This window comes from Heterodontus francisci, chromosome 13, assembly GCF_036365525.1.
Source record: "Heterodontus francisci isolate sHetFra1 chromosome 13, sHetFra1.hap1, whole genome shotgun sequence".
Taxonomy (NCBI): Eukaryota; Metazoa; Chordata; class Chondrichthyes; order Heterodontiformes; family Heterodontidae; genus Heterodontus; species Heterodontus francisci.
The window spans coordinates 16,171,029-16,197,699 of record NC_090383.1 but is presented as its reverse complement, the minus strand read 5'-3'; the positions used below and the strand labels follow the sequence as shown (position 1 = coordinate 16,197,699).

At 39.2% G+C, this 26,671-nt stretch overlaps 1 protein-coding gene across 10 annotated transcripts in view; it reads right to left on the bottom strand.

The window, feature by feature from the left end:
* Positions 1–26,671, bottom strand: part of ralgapa2 (Ral GTPase activating protein catalytic subunit alpha 2) — a 616,204-nt gene that overhangs the window by 227,436 nt on the left and 362,097 nt on the right. For all 10 annotated transcript variants that reach the window (XM_068044400.1, XM_068044396.1, XM_068044394.1 and 7 more), the window contains 3 exons: positions 23,241–23,424; positions 20,657–21,449; positions 2,287–2,358 (listed from right to left, as the gene is read on the bottom strand). In XM_068044400.1, the coding sequence (XP_067900501.1) occupies positions 2,287–2,358; positions 20,657–21,449; positions 23,241–23,424 (1,049 nt within the window). The remainder of the gene's footprint in view (positions 1–2,286; positions 2,359–20,656; positions 21,450–23,240; positions 23,425–26,671) is intronic.

The following is a 26,671-nucleotide window of genomic DNA, read 5'->3' as shown; positions in this document are numbered from 1 at the left end:
TAAAGAAGGTGGAGAAAGCAAGAGATCTGGGCATTCCAGTGCATTGATCTCTAAAGGTTCATGAAAAATGCTGTGAAGCAATAGCAGGAGCAAACAGGGTGTAAGGATACAAGCATAGGACAGGTCTTACTTGGACTATTGCGCCCAGTTTTTCTCTCCTCAAAGAGTGGGTGACATTGAAATTTTGGAAAGGATGCAGAGGAGAATTATTGGCCTAATTCCCAGTCTAATTAATGCATTTTATTTATTAAGATAGGCTAAAAGAGTTGGGACTCTACATTTCAGAGAAGCGTAGACTTAGGGTGATCTGATCAAAGTTTATAAGATGGTGAAAGGAATAGATTGTGTTTGAGTTGACAGTTTGTTCCAATTAAATAGGTTTTTAAGTTGTGTAAGGCCAGATTTAGGTTAGATGTCAGGACGTGCACTTTTCTCCCAGAGAACAGGCTGCCAGCTTGAGCAGTGGACAGTGAGTCACTGAATTCCGTCAAGGAAGAGCTGCACTTGTTTCTGGTGGGGCAGACAGCACCTCTTGCAGAAGGTAGGTACTTCAGGAAATTCAGGGCCAGACTAATCTCCTGGACAAGTTTTGATTGCCTAGATGGGTCCGAGAGGAATTTCCCAGAATTTTTCCCCCTCACATTGGCTTGGGTTTTTACCGGTTTTGCATCTCTTCCAGGAAACCACATGGTTTTGGGTGGGGTGGAGTGTGCATAGATTGTGATAGACAAGGTATCACAATTGTGAGAGACAGGCTGGATGGACCAGAGGGTCTTTATGTGTCCATCATTGTTCACATAAAACCTTGTAAAGGGGAGTTAGGTCACAGCCTTAATAAAAATTAATACTGAAGGTCATTGGAAACAAGCAGAAGAGTGGAGCCAGACTATGCATCTCATATGGAGACCACCACCTGCACAGGCTTCATCAGCCAAATGACCACTTCTGTAATGTAGCATTCTATGATTTGTATTCTTTAGTTTAAATTCAATGTACACGGATGAATTGAGCATCTCATTCACTGTATACTGTAAGGGTCCTACGCAAGAGTTGAGAGAGTATCAGTCCGTTTCTGAATGGGCTAGAGATCACAGAACAAATAGGACTATAAACAGGCAGCGTCAAGGAGAAGGACCAAAGTTTAAAGCACATAGTTGGGGCATTATAAATATAACTTTACCTGCACCTAATTCATGCTATATATGATCTGGCAATGCTTTATATTTGAGACAAGGATTGGATGGAAAAATTAGGAAATGGTCCATATCTGAGAATTACTGTCATGATTTGCAGATATGCATCAAAATCCCGTAAGTAGTTTTCTGTACAACTTTGTAAGTGCTTGAGTTGTTTTTTTCCTATTTTAAAGGTACTATACAAGTAAAACTGTTGTACTAATCTAATTTGCATTTGTCTAATTCACCCCAATAATCAATTGATACCTACCTAAAAGATACTACTACTTGGTCAATATCCTCTCTAAGCTGCATGGCAACCCAAACATACCTGCACAGGCTGTGCTCAAGTAGGTCTCTTTAAATTACCGCATGTGTGCAATCGCACACAAAAAATTTAAAGGCGCCACGTATTTAAATAAATCGCCCGTGCACTCCCAAAAAAATTAGATGGAATGCTGTACTTGGTCATAGAACATATAAAAATGCCAGACTTATTACTGGAAACAATCAATTGTTATTTGCGGAATTATGTAATAACTACACAGAAGGTATTCAATCATGAAAATGGAGACCTTTTCTGACATTTCTACACCAGTGAAAGCATCAAAATATTTCAGGATACTTAGAATCAAACATTCCAAGATTGAATAAACTTAGCTGCTGTATAAAATTCAGCATTAAAGATGTCCAACTAATAATTTTGAAACATGCCACTGATCACTGCTAACAATACATAGTACTAAAAAGAATGAATTCAATATAAATCCAAGTTGAAGCAACCTGTTTGTTTTATGATCATAGTTTGCACAGGATTGCAAAAGATTCGTCTATGTCATGTAGCAATCACTTAACGCACTGCTGACAATGTTCCAGTTGACAACCAACTCCTTCAGCAGTCCAATTATTAAATGGATGTTAATGGCAGCTTGTGTAGCAAACCACAATTTAGAAGGTTCCAAAGTTTCTGAATTAGTAAGCAGCACTATTCAACGATCCATTTATTCCAGAACTACTGATCGATGTGGTTGAATATCATAATCCACTGAAAGCTGCCTAACTGCTGCTATTTACCATTTCACAATATACATGTGTTATAAAATATACTCACCACTGTCTTGAATCCAAATTTTTTAGTTCCCTTAATAGCTTTGAGTTTTTCTTCAGAAGATGGAAACTATTCCTTAAAACAAAGGATAGGTTTATCTTAGAACCGAGAGAAAAAATTAACAAGTACTAACGTTTTTCTTACAAGCACTAACACATAACTTAGGAATTTACATTCAAACGGAACTCATGCAGTTTTAAAAACTCTTCGGCATGAAAAGTAATTTGTTTGAATTTCAAATTTAAGCAACACTACAACAATTTAGGAGAAAACAAAGTGTTGGAAATACTCAGCAGGTCAGACAGCATCTGTGGAGAGAGAAGCAGAGTTCATGTTTCAGGTCTGTGACCTTTCATCAGAACTGGCAAAGGTTAGAAAAGAAGGTTTTAAGCAGGTGAAGGGGGAGTTTGGTGAGGAAGAGAACAAAAGGGAAGCTGTGATAGGGCAGAGGGCAGGAGAGATTAAATAACAAAGTTGTCATGGGACAAAGGCAAACAGCATGTTAATGCTTGTGGTGAAAGACAAAACATTAGCACAGAGTGTTAATGGCAGAATAATGAGCAGCTCTGTCCACATGAAAAAACAAGCACATGGTAAAAAAAAAATATAAAAATAAGGCCAGTCATGCTCTGAAATTGTTGAACTCAAGGTTGAGTCCGCAAGGCTGTAGAGTGCCTAATCGAAAGATCAGATGTTGCTCCTCAAGCTTGCGTTGGTATTCATTGGAACACTACAGCAGGCCAAGGATAGAAATGTGGGCATGGGAAGAAGTTTTGAGTAGACGTCCTCACACCCCATTTCCTGTAAGAACTCCATCTCATTCTCTCGGTTTCTCCGTCTCCGCGCATCTGTTCTGATGATACAACCTTCCACAACAGCGCTTCTGACATTTCTTCCTTTTTCCTCAACCGAGAATTCTCCACCCCTGCACACTGTGGTTGACAACCTGTTTTTGACTTATTTCCCACACTTCTGCCCTCACCCCTTCCCCTCCATCCCAGAACCGTGACAGGGTTCCCCTTGTCCTCACTTTCCACCCCAACAGCCTCCACATCCAAAGGATCATCCTCCGCCATTTCTGCCACCTCCAGCGTGATGCCCCCACCAAACACATCTTCCCTTCCCGTCAACATCCTGAAGGGATCGTTCCCTCTGCGACACCTTGGTCTGCTCGTCCATTATCCCCGACCTCTCGTCCCCTTCCCATGCTATCGCAGGAGGTGTAATACCTGCCCTTTTACCTCCTCTCTCACCATCCAAGGCTCCAAACACTCCTTCCAGGTGAAGCAGTGATTTACATGTACTTTCTTGAATTTAGTATTCGCTGCTCACAATGCAGTCGCCTCTACATTGGGGAGACCAAATGAAGATTGGGTGACTGCTTTGCGGAACACCGCTGCTCAGTCCGAAAGCATGACTCCGAGCTTCCGGTTGCTTGCTATTTCAACACCCCCCCCTCGTGCTACAAGGCGACTCTCCCCTGCGTGGTAAAGGTCGTAAGATCCCAGTGGCGGCGGGAAGAGGCCCTTAATTAGCCGTTAATAGGCCATCAATTGACCACTGGCAGGAAGGCTGTCATCGGCCTATCCTGCCCCCGGGAAGGTCATTTGGTGATGGGGAGATGGTGGGCCCTCCGCCGCAAGGGGGAGGGTGGCCATAAGATTCAGCCCATAAAATCATTTATGGCACAGAAGGAGGCCATTCAGCTCTCCCTGGAGTAAATCCAGTCAGTCCTACTCCCCTGTTTGATCCCCATAGCCCTATTAATTGGATTTTATGTGTTTCTATTAGAAGACTGGAAATGTCAGCAAAATTATACGTTTGCAGACACAGCCTTCAGCTGATAAGCATTCAGCTACATGCTTTCTTTGTCCGAGTCTCTCAGACATCTCAGCTGTCCTCTTGGGGATTAACTCTTCCAAGGAGACCTCGGCACAAAGCAAGTGATAACTCATCTGTTGTTATCTAACTGATCAGTTATAGTTAACTGTCTCCAGTTGACTGACTTGATTGATAGTTCAGTCAAGTTGAAGGTTTGGGGAGCTATTCTTGTTCAAAATGAAGTCCAGCTAATTGGATGAGATAATATTTTGGAACATGTGGATTCTCAAGTAGCCAGAATGAAAGAAATGTACGACAAAGATTTTAGAATAGCGACTTCAGAATTCAACAAGGTTTGGCTAGCCATTAAACCTTCCAGCTCGAAACCTGTGACACAGTGAATTCTCTGGTTTTGTATCGTAAGTGAAACCCTAAGTATTGGTGCAATTATTAATCACAATCATTGTATGCTGAATTCCTATGAAAGCCAATAATTGCCATTGATCCCCATTATCTCATGGAATAACTTATGTGCGATCATTCATTCCCTAACAACTGGATCTTCATTGTTTTAAATTACGCTGTTATTTTCACGACAACAGCCTTCTATTTCTCTCTGAGGCTTCAGACAATGTTACACCATTTTTTTGCTTTAAGTCTGGTAACAACACAGCCAGTTTCCCACAAATTGTATCATTAGCACTGGACATTTACATTAAAGGGTTCACAAAGTCAATAGAAACAGATAGAGAAAATGGATGTTAATGATTTGCTTTTTTTTTATTTGTGCTTGTTTAATTTCTGAAAGGGTTACTGGTAGTGGAAATCTTAGTTTTCTGCTTCTATGCCTGAAATTTTCCACCTGCTCCTTTAATGGGTGGAAACCCATGGGCTAATGAGCACAGAAGTAGAAAACTTCAACCTTGATGTCAGTTACTAACAAAATTTTAACTCAAGACTTCACCAATATGACACAAGTCTCTCAATGATAATGTTGCCAAACTAATCTAGAAGCTGTTTTGAAAAATAACTCAAATGATATCACAAAGATTTACAAAGAGAATAGATCATTAGCTTTACCAACAGGTTTTGTCTAAGTGTTGTAAAGCTTCCACATATGAGATAGGTGAAAGATAACTTTCAAAAGAATGACACACTTTTTCATAGATTACATAGCATAGCTAAAATGTACTTAAGAATGAAATTAATCATGCATAATTGTACTTTGATGTACAGGTAGATAAGGGAGAACCAGTGGATGTGGTGTATTTGGATTTTTAGAAGGCTTTTGATAAGGTCCCACATAAGAGGTGAGTGTGCAAAATTAAAGCACATAGGATTGGGGGCAATATACTAGCACAGATTGAGAATTGGTTGACAGACAGGAAACAGAGAGTAGGAATAAATGGGTTTTTTTCCAAGTGGCAGAGTGACTAGTCGGGTACCACAGGGATCAGAGCTTGGGCCCCAGCTATTGATAATATGTATTAATGACTTGGATGAGGGAACTAAATGTAACATTTCCAAATTTGCAGACGACACAAAGCTGGGGGGACAATGTGAGCTGTCAAGAGGATGCAAAGAGGCTCCAATGTGATTTGGACAAGTTGGGTGAGTGGGCAAATGCATGGCAGAAGCAGTATAAAGTGGATAAATGTGAGGTTATCCACTTTGGTTGTAAAAGCAGAAAGGCAGATTATCTGAATGGTGATAGATTGGGAAAGGGGAGGTGCAAAGAGACCTGGGTGTCCACGTACACCAGTGGCTGAAAGCAAGCATTCAGGTGCAGCAAGCAGTTAGGAAGACGAACGGTATATTGGCCTTCATTGCAAGAGGATTTGAGTACAGGAGCAAAGATGTCTTACTGCAGTTATACAGGGCCTTGGTGAGACCACATCTGGAGTATTGTGTGCAGTTTTGGTCTCCTTATCTGAGGAAGGATGTTCTTGCCATGGAGGGAGTGCAAAGAAGATTTACCAGGCTGATTCCTGGGATGGCAGGATCGATGTATGAGGAGCGATTGGGTCGGTTAGGATTATATTTGCTGGAGTTCAGAAGAGTGAAGAGGGATGAGGAGGGATCTCATAGAAACTTATAAAATTCTAACAGGACTAGACAGGCTAGATGCAGGGCGGATGTTCCCGATGGCTGGGGGGTTCCAGAACAAGGGGTCACAGTCTCAGGACACGGGGTATGCCATTTAGAACCAAGATGAGGAGAAATTTCTTCGCTCAGAGGGTGGTGAACCTGTGGAATTCTCTACTGCAGAAGGCAGTGGAGGCCAAGTCATTAAATATATTCAAGAAGGAGACAGATATATTTCTTAATGCCAAAGGGATCAAGGGATATGGGGAGAAATCAGGAACAGGGTACTGAATATGACTATCAGCCATGATCTTTTTTGAATGGTGGAGCAGGCCCGAAGGGCCTACTCCTACTTTCTATGTTTTCTTTCTATGTTTGCTCTGAACATTATGGCATACAACAGATTACATTTCTGTAAATCATATCTGGGTTTATCCATCTGCCACATGTCCTACTTAAATATTATGCATAGGGAAATTTGAATACAATAGCAACTGATAGATCATCTATATAGCAACAGATGTTTCAGTTAAGCCCATCAAATGCTCACTGGTTTTCCCCAAAGGGAAAGATTGCAAGTCAAAATTCATGAAACACTGTGCCTTTGGAATAATTTATAAAACAGTGAAACACTACACTTATTCCACAAGTGAGATATACTAGTCATAATAAAATGCTTGTAAAGATTGTATTTGTGTCACAATTGATTTTGTTGATGCAACTTATGCACTAAATCTTTTAAAGCAATAAGAAACGTCTTAAGAATTATGAAGACATTCATCATAACTGGAGATGTTCCATGAGGGGAAAACAGTATATGGGGGTTTAGTACGCATCAATGCAGTTTTAAAAACATGTTTGGGAAAACTACTGATTTTCCTGGTTATTGTTCAAGGTTTTGCCAACCATTTATTTTCTATTTTTAAGATAGTGAATGATGGCAGGCTACTCTACATGATGAGCATCACAACCAAGTTCAACCTGTTAACACTCAATGTTCACACACATTTCTACCAGGTCACTGGACAGCGATCATGAGCAGTAATGATGTTCCTCCCAAAGCCAAGGGCACAGGGGCCCAATTGTACCACCTTTACCCTGACCTCTGCAGTTATTAACTACTTTTGTTAGTCTGTATGGGTTAACTGAGTGAATAACTGACCCAATGAACCATCATAGAATTCACAAACATTTCTCATGCATGAGAGATTTATACCCACTGTAAAAATATCTGGAACCGTTTGCAGCAATTCAGAGTATTTTGTGCTACTTGCATATTGGTATAATTTGGCTGAAGGTAATGTATTAATTAATTATATTATAAAGCTATCCCTGTCCTCGGTTACCTGTTCCTGAATTAAGTGGCTCAAATTGATGGAATGCATTTCTGTTTCTCAGTTGTAAAGGTCTTAATTGGCTTGTGACTATTTCAACTCAGTCTGGAGCGAATGTGATGTTATACTCCAGAAAACCAGTTGGTGAAGGATAGAACTGGAGTTAATTTTTTTAATAAGCATTTATACACATTACAAACATGCACCTCCTAACCCAACAACTACAGTTTCATTCTGTCTATTTATAGGGGCGCCAATGAATCCCCTTTTAATTCCCACCACCTGCATACAATTAAACACAATTAACATGCGAGTCTGCAAAAGCTCCTTCCACTGACCAATTCTTTTCTTGCTGTTTCGTCAGCAATGTCATACTTGTTGTAATAACTCAAATATTAGTAGTTTCAGAAGAAACTGATGATCAATTCTGATACTGGCATTTACATCTGGGCAAAGATGGATACTGGTATTTGCATATTGCTAACAGTGATTAATAAGAATATTCAATCTAGATGCAGTAATGCTGGAACCTGAGCAACTAACAGTTTGAAAAGAAAAACAAACAAAAGCACAAGTACAGACACTTGGTAGGATTTTGTTCTAAGTAAGCCAAGTAAATTGCTGCAATCGACAAAGAGGATTCACTCTTCAAATGTAGCGGTCTGAGTTGTTTGGAGAAAGAATTGGCAGGTATACCATTGTTATTCATTATCAATCACATTCCCTCCTGTATAGCCATCTTACTCTGATGTAGTCCTGGCCACTTTTCAGCAACCAACAGAAGCAAACGAAACAAGGAACCTGAACATATTGTACACAAAACAACAGATGGTCAAGGATTGGATTACAGGTGTGTATCGAATCCCTGAAAGGATTTTAGCTTGTATTTACCCTTGTAGCTGTGCCATTATTGCATTCACTAACCTTAAACTCAGGGCCAGATATTTATCCATAATTCACATTGGACAGGTTTTTTAAAAAAAAGTGTGAAATTTGAAAGGAAAATGAAGAGAATTGCTTGGAAAAAAATGTTTTGTTTAGGGAGAACAGACAGAAAAGGCAGGCAGCATTTTTATCACATTGATATAATCCACAACTAACACACATGCATTCTGTAGAAATTGCATTATTGCATTGGGTTATTGTAAACAATTAGAAGAATATTGCAAAACACATTTTGGAAGAGTGTTAATTTCTTTCCAGCTTTTATCATTCCCAGTTAGGCCCATACATAAAATGTATAATTTGGAAATGAATTATTCTTATCCCAAATTCTTCTCTCTCCATTCTAAAATGCCCAGAAATCTGCATTGTAATATTGCTCTTGGATGCTCACAAGCAGATGCAGAATAGCATATCCCAATCTACTTTCCCATCTCCCCCAGTGTAAGATCTAAAGCATATTTCTCCAGTCTGTGGAATTGCATGCCAATTTTCAAATGACAGTGCCATTATATATCAGCATGGTGATGCGGTCAACATTTGACACAATGCAATTCACTTCCAATGAGCCCCCTCATAGTTTAAAACGTTACCTTTAAAAACTGTGCCTAATTTGCAATTGCACAGGAGACCCACGTATACAATCAAAACATGCATAAGCATCAAGACAAGTTTATGGACGGCTCTAAGGAATGCACTGCATAAATGTGTAAATGAGTAATTTGTTTATCGCAGTGAGGAGCCTCACTGGAAATGGGTAGTGCAATAGGGACAGACCAAGAGGATTGTACTTTGTAGTAGGATTAGTCAAGAGGGAATTATGGCAGGCACGTGACATAAATGAACTGGCAATATGCTGAAAACTAAGGAAAACAGGTACTATTTAGATTAGACTTTTAATGCTATAACATATACAAGGATTTTGTTATGTAAATATGCTAAGAATATCATTTAAAAGCCATTACCATAACCCACCTCGCATTGACAGAAGTGGCTTTGACTACATGAAAAATTTAAAGATTACCCAACAGTTTGTTCAGCATGAACAATTTGAAAACAGTATTTGGTAGAATTGTGACTGCCAAGGAACTTCTGCAACAATTGCATGTTATCTACTGAAACTCTCTCATAGTACACCCATAATGATGAGAAAAGTACTGTGTACTTCAGCTTAGCAACTGCTCCAGGTAATAAGCTGCCAGTAAACAGACATGCTGTAATGGCCCCTGTGGTTCAAAGCCAGACAACAGGTACAAGGATGCTGCTGAGGTGTTATCACAATTTTCAGACAGAATTTGCAAAACAATGCGGGTAAGCCTAATTTTAGAAGTCTGGATTTTGTTCTCGTTCTTTTCCTTTCATTGGTAAAAATGCACACCAGGATTATAGATCTATTCCAGGAATAAGAGTTAAGAAAATATAAGACAGCAGATGCTTATTAGTATGTTGAATTGTCTTCACAAAAATGGTCCATCAGACCAGTCAAGCTGTTTGATTCCTAAAATATATAACTGATGAATTTAGAACCAAATTGCTCTTGTCCCAATGCTTTCTTCCCCTGTTACAGCATCACAGGAAAACTAAATCCTGGCGTACTTTGCAGCAAATTCTACGGAGAGGCATAAATCAATTTCTCGATTTATTTTGAATAAAAAATATCCATCATCAACAGGCGTTTTGTACTGTTTCGTGTCTTCCTGTGGCCCTTATGTCTCTATATCATAGGACCGCTGATAAAATTGACTTATATGCATTGCTTTGGATCACATGATGGGCATCCCACATATTCTCCAGTCAGCAATATAGTGTGATTAGGGCTTAATGACTAAACTTAGCCATGTTAAGCTGCATATGGAGGTGAATAAAATAAAAAGATTTCAGATCATAAGGACTATTTAAAGAAACCATCGATTCACAATAACACATATAGACGAGTTGGGAAAAAGCTCAAATTGTAACAGCACAACAGTGATAACTTAGTACCTTCTGATCAAGAGCCACTCTCATAAACCCTTGAGAAGACTGAACTGCACTGAATACTTGGGAGAAACTGAAACAGTCCACATTGGGTAAATGTTACGTGCGAGAATTTCAGCTGCAAGTCAGCAGCATTTTGGAAACTTCACACTAATAACAAAGTGGCAAACTCTGTCCTACTACTACTCTGCATAGCAGACTTGTTGATAAAATGAAGACACATGGTATAAAAGGGAACATGGAAGCATGGGCAAAAAATTAGTTAATAAAAACAGAGAACAATGGTTAACATGGATTTTTGGACTACCTACATATGCAAAAAAAAGAAAAATTTTCAGGCAACACAAAAATAAGAAGTGTGGTTAATGGTCAAATGGACTGCAAACAACTTTAGGAGGATGTAGACTGTGTCGCAGAACTGGCACATCAATATCAAATGGATTTAAGAGAAATGTGAAGGAATGGAATTTAAATCTTTAAAAGGAGTAGAGCAGCAGAATGGCTTAGGGGGGTTCAGATATACACATCTTTGCAAATAGAAGGAAATGCTGTAAAAAAATAACATAGGAGATTCAAGGTTTTATAAACAGGGATATACAGAATACAAAAGCAAAGAGGCATGCCGACCCTATCTAAATCATTGGTTAGGCTGCAATTAGATTAGGTGTCTGGTGCCTTATTTTAGATACAATGTAATGCCATAGGTATGGTGCAGAAGAAATTCACGAGATACCACCACAAACCAGAGGCTTTAGTTATGAGGAAACTGGGACTCCTTTCATTCAGACAAAAAAAAAAGAGCAGATAGACACATTACAGTGGTAAATAGGGAGAAACTGGAGAACATTATTTTATACATATGTATCAAGAAACGTATTTTGCTTAATCCCAGTGAGCACTAATGTGATTTTGCAGCAACCATGTCAGGGAGTTATTAATGCTTGAACTGGACTGTAGTTTGAAGATGACACCGAGCAAAAGGAAGAGTATTTATGACATTTTTATGTTATGAAGTCAGTGCAAAAAAAGCACTGACGTGTCATAACCAGAATGAATTTTGGAAATGCATCAGTTTATTAAAAAAAGATATTGAGGCAGTCTTCTAGAAACCCGCCTCAAGTTATCAACTTTTGAGGACCGAGAGAGCTGTAAGGCAAGTAATTCGGACCCCCTATTGAGATAGACATCACAGCTTGTCATGCTTTGAAGAAATGGAATAGTAGCAAATGTCTTTAGCTCCTGCATCTGTAACTCTTATTCTCTCTGCCACCTTGATCATTTCAGGCTGAACCTATCCTCACCCTGAATCATAGAATTTTGCAACACAGAAGGAAGTCATCTTGCTCATTGTGCCTGCGATGATTCTCTGAATGAGCTATCCATAGTCCCATTCCCCTACTTTTTCTCAAATCCTTTGATTTTTTTCTTTTTCAAATGATACTCCATTTCCTTTTAACAGCTATTACAGATTCTGCTTCACCTGTGTTTCTAGTAGGCTTCAGATGATATGTTGCAGTTTCTTGATACATTAAACAAATATTGCAGTTTCTTTAACTTTTAATATAGTATGAAAAAACATGTATAGATGTTAAAAATACTTTACATACTGATGAGTCTACCAGGGCATTGCTCATGGCAAGTTGAAGGTAGAGGTGGTTGCATGACAAGAAGTTTTATTTTTGTACTAAAATCTTTGAATTCTATGTGTTTTAAAGAAAACTGAAAAAATGATTTTCAGTGGACATGGACACCTGCAAATAGCTGAAATTTTTGGATGTTGACTTTGTGTAAAAGAATGGGAAAACAAGCAATTTCATGGAAGCCAGCCAGGGGTTTTAACCTCCTCAGAGCAACACTTTGAATGACAGAGGAGACTCTAAGTCTGGTCACGTGATCGGCTCAGGAAGGTTTACTTTCACTTTGGACCCTTTTAAAAACCAGTGAGTTGGATAAAGAGCAGGCGTTTGAAATTCGGTTTCTGACCTGCCTGGAGGTCAAAGTGGAAGACCCAGAAAAAGACCTCCCTCTGTAAAAAGGAAACCTGCATCTCTTGAAAAGAAATCCTGTATTTGAAAGATGGCAGATTCCTATTGTCTCTTGTCTCTGAAGAAGTCCTGCATCTAGTGTGTTTCCTGTTGTCTCCTGTGTTTTGGGAAATCCTGAATCTTGAAGAAAGCTTCAACTGCGAGACTGTTGCTGTGAGTTCTAATCGTACCTGTTGCTACACCCCTGCTGAAAGACCTATGTGACACCTGCTGTAGTCAAATTGTCTTGAATGCCTACCCATCACAGACTGTTCATCAACCTCACCTGGAACGACTTCAAGTGACATCCAACTATTCGACTCTGGGACACCTCACCTAATCGAAGAATTTCCTACCAGAATGTGACAAACTGAATTATTTCATTATTCTTTTTATTCATATGAAATAGCTGCAAACCAGAATCTTTTTTTCCCCAGTTAACCATTTTTTTTTGAATGCATGTATGTGTGCATGAGGGCTAGGGAAATAAGGTGGGTGCTTTTCATATATATAGATTTATCTCATTAGTGGTTAAGACCTTTTTTTCTAATAAATAGTTAATGTTGTTGTTGTTTAAAGAAACCTGGTTGGTGTGCTTTATTCTGGGGGACAAATATAGAGCCTGATTGGCTATTCTTCGGTAGGTAGAAAAATTTATTGATATGCTGTGATCCATGGCAAAGTGGGACTGAATTAACAGTGCATTTTCCTGCCTTAGTCGTAACAGTTGTTTAGGAAAGGATTTGAAGTTTAGGGTGAAAAGGGTGGAAAGGTCTACACACCTCCTGGTAGCAATGATGCCTACTGATGTCCTGATAGTGATAAGTAATGAGATGCATAAATACAGAGATCAAAGAAGCTCACTGCAACAATAAAGTGCTTAAGATGGGAGACTTTAGCTTTCACATACACTGGAAGGTGCAAAACAATTCCAAGGCAACAAATTTTTTGAGCGTATTTGAATTAGCTTTCTGGAACAATATGTTTGTGAAACAAAAAAAGAACAGGCCATATTGGATATCGCGGTGAGTAATGAGCCTGAATTAGCCAACAATCTAACGGCAAGGGAACAGCTAGCTAACAGTGACCATAACATGACTGGATTTGATATTAGATTTGATAGGGAGAAGGGCAAGTCACAAACTAAAGTTTTAGAACTGGATAAGGCAGACTTGGGAGGGGTGAGGCAGAAATTGACCACAATAGACTGTGAAGAACTATTAATCGATAAAACTACATATGGACAGTGGGAGTGTTCAAAGAAGCATTTGATATAAGACCTATATGTACCCCTGAAGGGCAAGAGCTCTACTTGTATAACTGAACAACCTTGGTAAACAAGTGAACTGAGAGTTAGTGTAAAATAAAAAGGGCTTTTACAAAAGCAAAGAACAGTAGAGATTTCACAGATTGGGAGAGATATGAAGAACAGCAAAGGGATATAAAAACGGTAGAAAGAGCTGCAAAATGGGAACATGAGAAAAAAAGATCTCAAGTACAAAACTAAAGGTTTTTACAAATATATTAAGACAAAGAGGCTGGTTAAGAGTAATGTGGGCCCTTGAAAGACAGATACAGGTGATATCATAATTGAAAATCAGCAAATAGCAGACTTACCTACTATTATTCTCATCCTCAACCATGAAGATCAAGTGCCAGAGATGATAGGAAATGTAAAAGTAAATCAAACGATGAATCTTACTAGCTTTAATATAAATAAAATAATGGTATTGGAGATAATAATGAGACTAAAGATAGACACATTTTCTGGACCTGATGGTTTTCACCCCAGGGTATTAAAAGAAGTAGGTGACAGAATTGCAGATGCTCTAATCATGACCTTCCAAAACTCTTTTGATTCGGGAACTATCTTTTGGATTGGAAAATTGTCAATGTCACTCCATTATTTAAGAACAGTAGGAGCGATAAACTGGGAAATTATAGGCCTATTAGTCTAACATCAGTTGTTAGGGACAGAGTAACGGAGCACTTGGACAAATATGAACTCATCAGAGAGAAGCAGCATCAACTTTTAAAGGGTAAATCATATCTAACAAACCAAGTTGAATTTTTTGAAAATGTAATTAACATGATAGATAAGGGAATGTCTATGGATGTTACATATATAAACTTCCAGAAAACATTCGATAAGATACCACATAAAAGACCATTAATATGAGAGAGCATTGAATTGGAGGGAACCTATTGACATGGGTAGGGAACTGGTTAGGAGGTAGGAGACAGAGTGCACAGGTAATGAGTTTGTATCCAAATTGGCAGGATGTGACTAGTGCTGACCCCTAGGGACCTGTACCACAGTCTCAGCTTTTCCATTATATTTTAAATCAACTTAAATGATACCAAGGTAGGTGGCACAGTAAATTGTGTAGATGGGACCAGAAAGCTATGAAGGGACATGATAGATTGAGTGGGCAGAACAGAGGCAGATGGAATTCAATCTGAGTAAGTGTAAAGTCATCCATTTTGGACCCAAGAAAGGCAGACTGCAATATTTTCTAACTGGTGAGGATATAGGAATTACGGAGGAGTGGAGAGATCGAAAGGTCCAAGGGAAAGAAATCACTAAAAGCTGACAGGCAGGAAAAAACAAAGTTAAAAATGGTAACGGAAGGTTGTCCATTATCTCAAACGGACTGGAATACAAAGGGGTGAAAGTTATGTTACAGCTTATGTAAAGCTTTGGTTAGATCCCATTAGAGTACTGATTCAGTTCTGGGCACTGCAATTTAGGAAAGGTGGGGTGCAACGCAGCTTCACCAGAATGATACCTGGGTTAAATTATGAGGTCAGGTTGCACAGACTAGGCTTGTTTCCCCTTCAGTATTAGGAGATAAAGAGGTGACCCAATTAACATTCCCTCTAACTTTTTTTTTTGGAGTGTGTGGGTAATTTAATTAAGTTTAATATTTTGTGCAGCCTCAGGTTGCTGTGCAGCTTAGAGGGAACATTGGGCCTAATTGAGGTGTTCAAGATAGTTAGATGTGTTGGTAGTTTTTCTCCATCTACCCTATTTGCTCTGCTGGCAAAGTCCAGAAGAGGGGACATACCTTAAAATTAGAGCAAGGACATTCAGGGCTGATGTCAGAAAGCACCTCTTCACACAAAGGGTAATGGAAATCTGGAACTTGCTCCCATAAAAAGTTGTTCAGGCTCGGTCAATTGAAAATTTCAAATCTGAGATTGATATTAAGATTTACAGAATCAAAGTGTGCAGATGGAGTCAAGATACATCTAGCATGATCCAACTGAACAGAGGTACAGGCCCAAGGAGCTGAATGGCTTACTTCTGTTCTGAGAAGAGATTTAAGGTGAGGTGGATCATATTGATAATATTACTAAGTACATTTTTAAGAGGAAAGAAGGAAATAAATAAGTAGAGATGGAAGAGGTGAGTATGGAATAAAGAGTTGGAACGGGAAATTAAATAAATAATGTAATCGTAAGTGGGTATAGACTGATGCAACAATCAGGAGCAAGAGAAGCATTAAGTAAATGATGAACAGAGATTGAAGAAGATGGAATAAATTAATCAACAATCCGGATATTTATATTAAAAAATCTCAAGTAAGTCCGCACTTCCTGCCGGCACAACTTGACGTCCTGTTGCTTATATCTATCACGTTTTTAGGGGTCAATTTCCTATGTCTTCAATTATATTGAACTTTACCATTACAACTTGTCACTGTAATTGTACAATCTAGCCACCAAGGTTTGTTTAAATCGATTAAAATTGTTTCAGTAAATGCTTTTCAACTGCCTATCTTTGTCAGTAATAGAAATTTCTATTGTCAAAATAAGGGTTTAAAGTACAAGCACCAAAAAATTATTTTCACAAGATTATTATATTTACCGATTGAATTATTTTGTGTCTTTTAATAACCATTAAAACTTTTACTTGAAAGCTTCAGCCTCTTCCTAAAGCCTGGGATTGGTCTTGATATATTTACCCAGAGCTGTAACTCGCACCTGAATTTGGATTGGCTGTCTGAGCATGTGCAGTGCATCTAATTTCCTAGGATGCACAGTACCAGTCAGCTGCAATTAAATATTTTCCATCAGCTAACATTTTCTGCCCTATGGTTTGTCTTCAAATAAGTTTGGGTGCTCTGTGGGACAATTAGAAAAGGTCAATGCAAATCGCTTACATCTGAGGCAAAGATTCTTTGAGAGAGAGCACGTGTTTCTTTCCTCATTGCAATTTGATTTGTTTTCGAAAAAAAGAAATAGAACATAGAACAGTACAGCACAGTACAGGCCCTTCGGCCCACCATGATGTGCCGAACCTTTAACCTACTCTAAGATCAAACTAACTACCTACCCTTCATTCTACTATCATCCATGTACCTATCCAAGAGTCGCTTAAATGTCCCTAATGTATCTGCTTCTACTACCACCGCTGGCAGCGCATTCCACGCACCCATCACTCTCTGTGTAAAGAACCTACCTCTGACATCTCCCCGAAACCTTCCTCCAATCACCTTAAAATTATGTCACCTGGTGATAGCCCTTTCCACCCTGGGAAAAAGTCTCTGGCTATCCACTCTATCTATGCCTCTCATCATCTTGTACCCCTCTATCAAGTCACCTCTCATCCTTCTTCGCTCCAATGAGAAAAGCCCCAGCTCCCTCAATCTTTCTTCGTAGGACATGCCCTCCAGTCCAGGCAGCATCCTGGTAGATCTCCTCTGCACCCTCCCTAAAGCTTCCACATCCTTCCTATAATGAGGCGACCAGAACTGAACACAATATTCCAAGTGTGGTCGAACCAGGGCCTTATAGAGCTGCAGCATAACCTCACGGCTCTTAAACTCAATCCCCCTGTTAATGAAAGACAACACACCATACGCCTTCTTAACAACCCTATCAACTTGGGTGGCAACTTTGAGTGATCTATGGACATGGACCCCAAGATCCCTCTGTTCCTGCACACTACCAAGAATCCTGTCTTTAAGCCTGTATTCTGCATTCAAATTCGACCTTCCAAAATGAATCACTTCACACATTTCCAGGTTGAAATCCATCTGCCACTTCTCAGCAAACAAAGCCTCTCTGAGATAGAATAGCAATAGAGTTCAGGGAGAGAGGAGGAGGAAAAGAGATTGAGGATGAGAGGCCTCTAGAATGTGGCAAATGTTGGAATGGCTACAGGATTAACAAGAACAGTAAGGAAGAGAAGATAATACAGGTATTGGATGGAAAGTTCAAAGAGGAAGAGCTGGTCTTAGAGATAAGAATGAGGAGAATGCAGGAGGAGAAAAGGATAGTTGGAAAATGATGGGGAAGGAGAACACAATGGGAGTCATCAGGTGGTGGCAGAAGGCAGAAGTGATTGGAAAAGGGAGCCACTGCGGGCCACATTATCCCCGTAAATGCACCATAAATGCAACCTTTTGCCATTGGTGGCACATTTCTCCATCACACCATGTCAAACTACCAACCAACAGAAAGGAAAGAAAATGACAGAATGAGAAGCAATGGGAAGAATTAAGGGAAGGGAAGAAGAAAAGTGAGAGAGGGGGAGACAGAGACAAACCTGCATGCGGATATAGATAACAGAGTGACAATAATCTCAGAATTGCTATGTGCAATGTCACAAGAGACTAAATAGCAATATACTAAAAATTATATATCTGCATATATTTCCTGACAACTTTTTCCATTATAAATTTCTATGTCCATATTTATCATGCAAATTTTCTACGCAAGTGTAGGAACAGGAGTAGGTTATTCAGTCCCTCTCAAGCCTTTTGCACTATTTAATTAGATCCAGGTTGATCTGTACCTCAATTCTATTTGCAGGCATTTCATCCATATACCTCAACACCCTCACCTACCAAAAACTCATCAATCTTGAAAATTTCAATTGACCCAGCATCCACCAACGGAAAAGGTTGCATTTATGGTGGGTTTACAGGGATAATATGGCCCTCAGTGGCTCCCTTTTCCAATCACTTCTGCCTTCTCCCACCACTTGACTCCCATCGTGTCTCCTTCCCATCATTTTCCAACTACCCTGTTCTTTTCCTGCATTGTCCTCATTCTTATCTCCATGACCAGCTTTTCCTCTTTGAACTTTCTACTCAATACCTATATTATCTTCTCCCCCTTACTTTTCCTGTTAACCCAGTAGCCACGCCAACATTTGCCACATCCGAGAGGCCTCTCGTCTTCAATCTGTTTTCCTTTTTCTCCCTCCCTCAATTCTATTCCTATTCTATCTCAGAGAGGCTTTGTTTGCTTTCAGAATTAAACTTGTGCTTTTTTCCAAAAAGAAATCCACTCTAGGGAAGAGAATTCCAGATTTTCACTAACCTTTCTGTGAAAATGTGCTTCCTGAATTCACTGCTGAATGGCCTAGCTCTAAGTTTAAGACTGTGCCCCCTTGTTCTGTATTCCCCCACCGGTGGAAGTACCTTCTCTGTATTCGCTCTCATTAAATTCTTTTATCAGCTTAAGTTATTTAAAGGGTTAAGTTATGAGAGTTGTTTTCATAAACATGGCTTGAATTACCTTAGTTTAGAAGGCTAAGGGTAATTTTTTTAAGGCCCCTATATGATTTCTTCACTTCCTATCTTCATACGTACTACCACTCCCTGCATTTCTTCCTGTCCCACTCAATAGGGCCTGTAACTTTCCCTCTGTATGAGCTGCTTTAACTCCAGATAATCAACTCAACATTTGAGAACTGCTGCCCTTACACACAAATGGTTACCCAGTTTCCTGAACAAAGAGCCCCAATGACTACAATCTCCCTGTATGCTCTCTGGCCGTCATACTACTTCTCCGGCTATGACCTGGTTTTCTTCTGCATTAAGGGACAAGGCTTGGTATCTTTTTATAATTCTAATTTCTTGAGTAGCTCCACAGACTCTGTTACTGTCCCTCTTACAAAGTCCTATTTTACTCTATTCAATAACCCTATTTTCTTGGAACCACTCAGCAGGTCTGGCAGCATCTGTGGAAAGAGAAGCAGAGTTAACGTTTCGGGTCAGTGACCCTTCATCGGTAGTTCCGATGAAGGGTCACTGACCCGAAACGTTAACTCTGCTGCTCTTTCCACAGATGCTGCCAGACCTGCTGAGTGGTTCCAGCATTTCTTGTTTTTATTTCAGATTTCCAGCATCCGCAGCATTTTGCTTTTACCCTATTTTCTTGGTTTTGCAAAGTCTTATCACCTTTACTTGACATTCCTTTACCTGTTTGGACCCATCCCCATGTCCAGACCCTGGTGACTTGCGATCAAGGTCCAGTGCTCTTCCAACTACCTCACAAACCTGTGGTGAATCAATTGCCCCCCGGTGCAATCCATTTACCCTTTTTCTAAGGACACAATCCTTTCAATTATGTTTTTGATCAACAAACAGTGTTTTGCAACTTGTTTTCCCATCTTTTATACCTGGCTTTCTTGTACCTGAGTAAGTACTCCATATGGCCTCTATTCTACCCAGAAACCTCATTGTATAAGTGATTTAAAAAGGTTTAGAAAGTTGTTTCTACTTTCAAAGCATAAAATAAAACCTCCTTTCAAATAGAGAAACTCAGAATTTGCACTCTGAGCTTTAAACTATTATCTCACCAGGGTTCTACAGAACGTCCTCATTTGTCTACCAACTTGGTAGCTGCTCCCCCTGCCAAATTTATTCCTCTCGGGTATGCCCCTTTAAACTTTTTTGCTTTCCTTATAATTTTATTTTGCCTTCATATTCTCGTCAAAAGTGTTCTTTTGTCACATATTCCTCACTTATTATTCAGCTCTCTTACATTTAATGGGGAGCAAAAGAATTGAAAGGTACTATCCAATAACATACAATTATATTTTGAACCTCACTGACTTTTTCCTTCAGCAAAATCGCTTATTCACCATTACCCATTTGCAATCCGAAAACTGATGACTCAAAGCTTCTCAGAGCTGTTTCAAGCCTGCCACAGAATGTTTTCAAGCTATATAAATGTTACATTGAACCAACAGAAGTGTATGTCCATGGCTGACACTTGTTTTGTCTTTTTTAAAATTAATCCCTTTTGATTGACACACTTTGATCAATTTTCACAGTATGCTGAAACAGACTCAGGTGTGGGAATATTGACCAGTATATTTAATTGCGTGTCTTCAAAGATTTCCACTGCCCTTGATAATATACCAAATTTGCTGATTTTCAGATAGCTTACCTTCGGTCCCAAGAATTCATTCCCATGTCATTAAGAAATAGTCTGCAGTAGTAAAACTGAGCTCGAGGTTCATGATGAATAGATTCTTTTTGACTGGCCACACGCATACAGTGATCTCTGGTCCACCTACGAATATATTCCTCCTCCTGATTGTTCTGTCTGGTTATAGTATCTATGATGCATCTTTCTTGATCATGATTCATTCCAACTGGTAGTGGTGCTGGCTCGCTGAGTCCTAGCTGTGGATGTGGTAGGCATTCTGGACTGCTGTTACTTAAATCTTCAAGCAACTGATCGAGATCATCATGTTCCTCTTGAACAGAACTGCAGTCTGGCTTCTGTATGTCAGATTGACCATCAACGAAACAAAAATTTGATGAAGATGTTTTACAGTCTTTAGAACAGGCCGTCTGATTGCTGAATGGGCCATATAGAATCCGACCATCCCATGAATACTTCCCAGAGATATCGCGCACAATTACCCTCACGTCTGAGGCAGGAATGTTTGGTTCACTGCTGGAGATCCTTTCTAGCATAACTGCTTCTGTAGGAATCTGAAGGTAGGAAATTAGGGTGCTGTCATTGAGTACAAAAAGTTGCAAATTTGGGCTTTTGAAGACTTCAGCAGTTAAGTCTGATGATTCAACATAGGGGTTGTCATGGTTCTCACTGATGAGGCTGTGAAGTATAGCAGGACCTCCACTGAGTGGATAATGATCTAAATGATTTATCAGATGCGTCATTACCATGCGTGCTGTAAGAGGGATCAACTCCAAACTTCTTTTCTTCTTACCTGTAACGAATACGAAAAGAGAATATATGTAAACTGCACATAATTTTCAATGCCATTTGCAAAGACACTAGGTCTGATATTCTTCCTCTCTCCCTTCCTTGGGCACTGGACAGATACAGCACACCTGAAACGCATTGCCTCTGCCCTGACTTGACTACACCTGCATTTGGTTGATCGGGTCATCTGAATAGTCCCCTCACACCCACAGTTGAGACCTATTGCCTGGCAGGGCCTCGTGTCTAGAAATGTGGACGAGAATAGAGATGTAGCTGCAAACCTCTGAGACCAGCAGTGTGAATCAGACCACCAGCCTCCAGATCATTTGGGTGCTGCTGCCATAAAGCAGCAACTAGAAGGCCTCCAGACTCAAAGATTCATGGGGATTCTGAAATAGAAAGGTAGCACTTACACTTTCAGGCCTCCTTTGCCTTACTGTGTCCCCACCATTTCCCCAACCCCACCACCAACAATCTGATCACGCAGCGGTCCAGGTAGAAAGCACAAAGCTAACTTTTTCACTTAGTATTCCAGTTTGTATGCCTACACGGAACTGTAAAACTTGTTGCTGGGTATGCTCCTTCAGTAGAAGTAGCCCACTACAGAACTGGCAGATGTAAGATACAGTAGCTAGAATAACTATTTCTTCACCATTTAGCAAAATAACAACTTAATCGTTTTCTATTCTCATGGTTCTTTTTCGCAGATATAGGCATATAGGAGTCAAAGCCAACAGGGGAATGCACAAAAAATGTGACCATCAGACTGTGATCTGGGAGCACCAACCTAATGAGCCATTTTACAGTTGGGTCAGACAGAACATGCTACATATACTTTTTTTTTTTTGAGTTCAGCAGTTATGGTTCACGCAACCTATTTTCTCTCCTCACACCTAGCTGTAAATAGTAATCCTATGCTAAACTGCTGCCTTGTAGCTGCTAGCAGGCAAATATCTGCTTAAACAAATGAACTAAACAAATGTTATTAGTAGGTTGCATGAATAAGTGCATAGGCAACAATGGGGGTTTGCAATATTTAATCTGTTCAGAAAAATCACATAAATCATCAACTAGGTTCTATGATTTTTATTGTAAACTTATGCTATCCAAAATCAAATCAAAATTTGTCCCATACCAGTGATCTTACTCACCATGTCTTTCTCTGCTTCTTTTCCATCAAAATCAAAATATGAGGGTAGCAATACAATACTTATTTTAATAATTATTACATAAATATGCCACAAAGTCAGTTTATATGTTTACACCAAACCATAAAACACGATACTGTCAGATTCCACATATAACTTTCAAAAATTCAGTTGAATTATAAAAAAATAAGAGTTAAGATTATTCATTTATAAATATATTCAATATGCCAGTAAGTAGTCAATTATCATGATTAGTTATACAATGCAGCAGCTTTTAACCAAAACTTAGAGATCCTGGCAAATATTAAAAAAACACTCGAGTCTAGATTTTCTGATCAGTGTTACATTAACAGTATTAACCCATTTATTTTAACTAGGTTAATGCTGGCATTAAAATAATGTTGAACGATAAATCCAGGCCACACAGTCAGGACCATGTGAAGTTAAACGAAAACAAGGTCTGTGGCTGTTTTGGTGCCAAACTATTGTTAATGCATTAATGTATTAACACCCCAAGGAAGCGAGTTCATGAATTTGAATAAAAGAACTCTTTTAATCCTCAAGAGCTGCTACTAAGAAGCTGCATCTGTCGAAGGTGCACTAACAAGTGCAATCATGAGAAAACATTGTTAATGTGAGGGACTTACTTTCAGTAACAGTAAGAAGGCTGCTAAAATCCTTAGAGACATATGAATGAGCAGGTTCAGTATTCTTGACATTTCCCAATGTCAAAAATGGATCATATTCTGTAGAGGAGACATCAGCAAGAGTCAGCAGGTATTGACTTTGTTGGGTGAAGAGGTGAGAGCCATAAACACAGGAGTGCAATACCTGTAAAACATAAGACAACAGATGGGTACAATGAATCACACAAATCACACACACAGTTACCATATGATTTGATTAAACAAGCAAACTTTATGAGGTCCATGACACTGCTGCGTACTATTAATTTGTTTAGCAAACAGCACACTGAAAAAGCAGCACCATTTCTCCTTTCTGTCAATCTCACGTTGTTCTTCTCCTTCAGGAGCTAATTAAAACCAAAGCTGAAGTATAGTGACTAATCATAGCCAAGACTACATTTAGTAATTATGAGGCTCTGGCGCTGCATTTATAAGTATGTGAACAATGCAAAGTTCATCCTTAATTAAATAAAAACGAGAAGAGTTCTTAATGTGGCAGCTGGTGGAATACTATATAAAATATACTCGCTTCCATTTTGCCTTCACAGATAATGTTAATTTACTACTCATTACTAGGAAAAGGTAGGTCAGACTATTCTTTCCTGAAGATTAAATTAGGTTCAAAACAAGCATTTTAGTATTCTAGTGGATTTTCCTTTGGAATCCAAATATTAGAACCATCTTAACTAACAGAAAAACAGGGAAACGTGAAATATTTCTAAAAAAAATAAAATTTAAAACATGTGGGTCATGAGTAAGCCATTACTAAAAATTACATTCCAGCAACCAGTTTGTTGAAAGCATATACCCACAAGGGCCCTACCGATGCTGTCCTTTCATCACTGAGACTCGGGTCTAAATCCAACCAAACTAATGGAACAAAAAAGTCTTCTCTCTTAGCTGTAGGGGTCCGATGTAAAATGAGCTTAGGCAGTCCAATGCCAAGAGGATACAAAACTGTTGCTAATTTAATTTAGCACTAAAATCAGCAACTTCACACCCATAAAGATGACCACAGTAGAAAATGAAAAATATCATTTAGATTTAATGATGATCTATGATATGCAACCACTATGAGAGTTCCTCATTACTATCTTGGTTAAACCTCTGCCCAGTCATACTCCAGGGTCTGCTAAACCTCAGGCCCTCCTGTAATTCCAAGCACTGCTAAATCTGTTCTCCATGCTCAGCCTCTCCTTCCTAACTCCTTCTGGCTCCAGACTTAATGCCTCTGTGAAAGCACATAGAGAAGCTAGTTTCAGGATGCATTTGCAAATTGTGTGAAGCCCCAATACTGGTTTTACATGCACAGCAGTAATGCTTTTTTAATAGAAAGTATTTTATAACATGCAACAAGGGTCTGAAGGTAGTGTTAGATGAAAAAAAATTCAAAAAGCATTACTATTGTGAATTTTGCAATGACACGAGAACCACAGGCCACTAATTTAAGGTAAATGGCAAAAGAACCAAAGGCAACAGGAGGAAAAACTTGTTTGCACAGCACCTGGTCAGGACGTGGAATGTGCTGCCTGCAAGTGTGGTGGAGTCAGATTTTGAAAGGGCATGGGAATCAGACTAGCTTGAGATGCTCCTGCAGAGAGCCGGCACAGACATAAAGGGCTGAATAGCCTCCTTCTGTGCTGTAGCCATTCTATGATTCTATTCGATTAGGCCTACACTTTGTTTGTGGGTGTACAAACAAAGGACTGCACTTTGCGGACATATCCTAGACCCTACTTGCTTGAGCCTAGCCTCTCTGTTCACTATTTTCTGGTTTTCTCAGTCACTTTTCCCAGCCCTAGTTTCCTATTTTCTCATTCCCTCTTAGTTTTACCTTGATTTCTTACATATGCCCATTCTGACAGAGAGTGGGAAACCAGGTCTTGTGCTGGGATGCAGCAGAGGGAGGGAATGAGGGGCCATGGCCTGAAACTGGGAGATACAAATTGGCTGTCTGTTTCAAGGGAGAGAGGAAATAATTTCTTAAGGCGTGCGAGGATTAAAAATTCAGGTTTAGTTCCAGGTCTCTGTGAGAATTCAAAAAAAGAACATACAGAATAGACATGCATTTACGAGTGCAGTACTGACTGATCAATCTTGGGGGACATACTGAAGATGAAATGGGGATAATTGCTGCTGCCAGTAAGGAGCCTCGCTCACCTGACATCACAAATCAAAAATTTAACTGTCAACTACGCATCACTTTCTAACCAAAACACTCAGGAAATCATGGATATTGCATGCCTGAATTTCTAATTTGTGCTGCCATAAAATTAGCCACACAGTGAGGACAGAATTGTAGAAAGAGGCAGAGATGAAGAGTGAGAAGGAATATCAGAGAAATAGAGATACCAATGAAAATATGCGAAACACATGCGAAGTAGCTGAAGTCAAGAAGGAAGACAGATGGAGACAGAGAATTAGTGTGCACGACCAGCAGTCAGTTACAGGAATGAGAATTTATAAAACTTCAATGAATAACACATGATTTTTTCTTTTCCTAAAGATCGCTTTTGCTTCCTTCCCTTTCTTAAAAAACAAATGCTCTATCAATCTTTCCAGCAATTATTCTTCAAAAATAATTTCCATCCAATGCAGCTGCTAACTCTCAGTAATTACACAATTGAGGTTCACACTCAAACATGAACTGCTGTTATTCCCCTTCAGTGAAGAGGTTTGCTAGGCCTAAGTAAAAGCAATAATACATAACAGACAGAAGATGACATGGGGATAATTTTACAAGAATATTGCTAAAACAGTTGTTTTTCCTGTTTGATCTAGAAATATGAAATGCTAATTTTGATATAAGCTGCCACAGATATATTGCCACAACAGTTTGTAGAAAACAAAATTCTATACAAGAGATTTCTTATGAAAAGTGATTTTAGAAGTTCTATTCAGAGAACAAGAAATTCCATTAGGGTTAGCTGGTTCTCATACAGACAATGGCCTTTATTTTGCAGTCAGCATCGCTGCTGACCTCAAAGAAAGCAGCCCACAAAGATCTAGCAATCTCTGTGCCGTGGTCTTCCCCTTTCTTGACATTAGTTTAAATCTGGCACCAAGTGCAGGGGATCTCGAGGCATTCAGGGTAAGCAGCCAAACAAACTGAAGCATTCTCAGACAGCAAACCAGGAAGTTAAAAACACTGATTATCCTACACTTTTTAATATCATTTTACAGAGACTGAAATAAAGATTGAGGCATACACGAGATTAAGGTAGCAGATGAAATATGGTAAACAAACTTCTTTAAAAAATTATAAAAATGTGAAATTTAATCAGTGGAGAAATCTGACATTCCACAAATAGTAAATTAGTTTTTCAGGGCCAGTGAGGCTGTTCAGTTATTCTGAACTAAGTGCACTGTTAAAAACCCAGTTACATCTCATT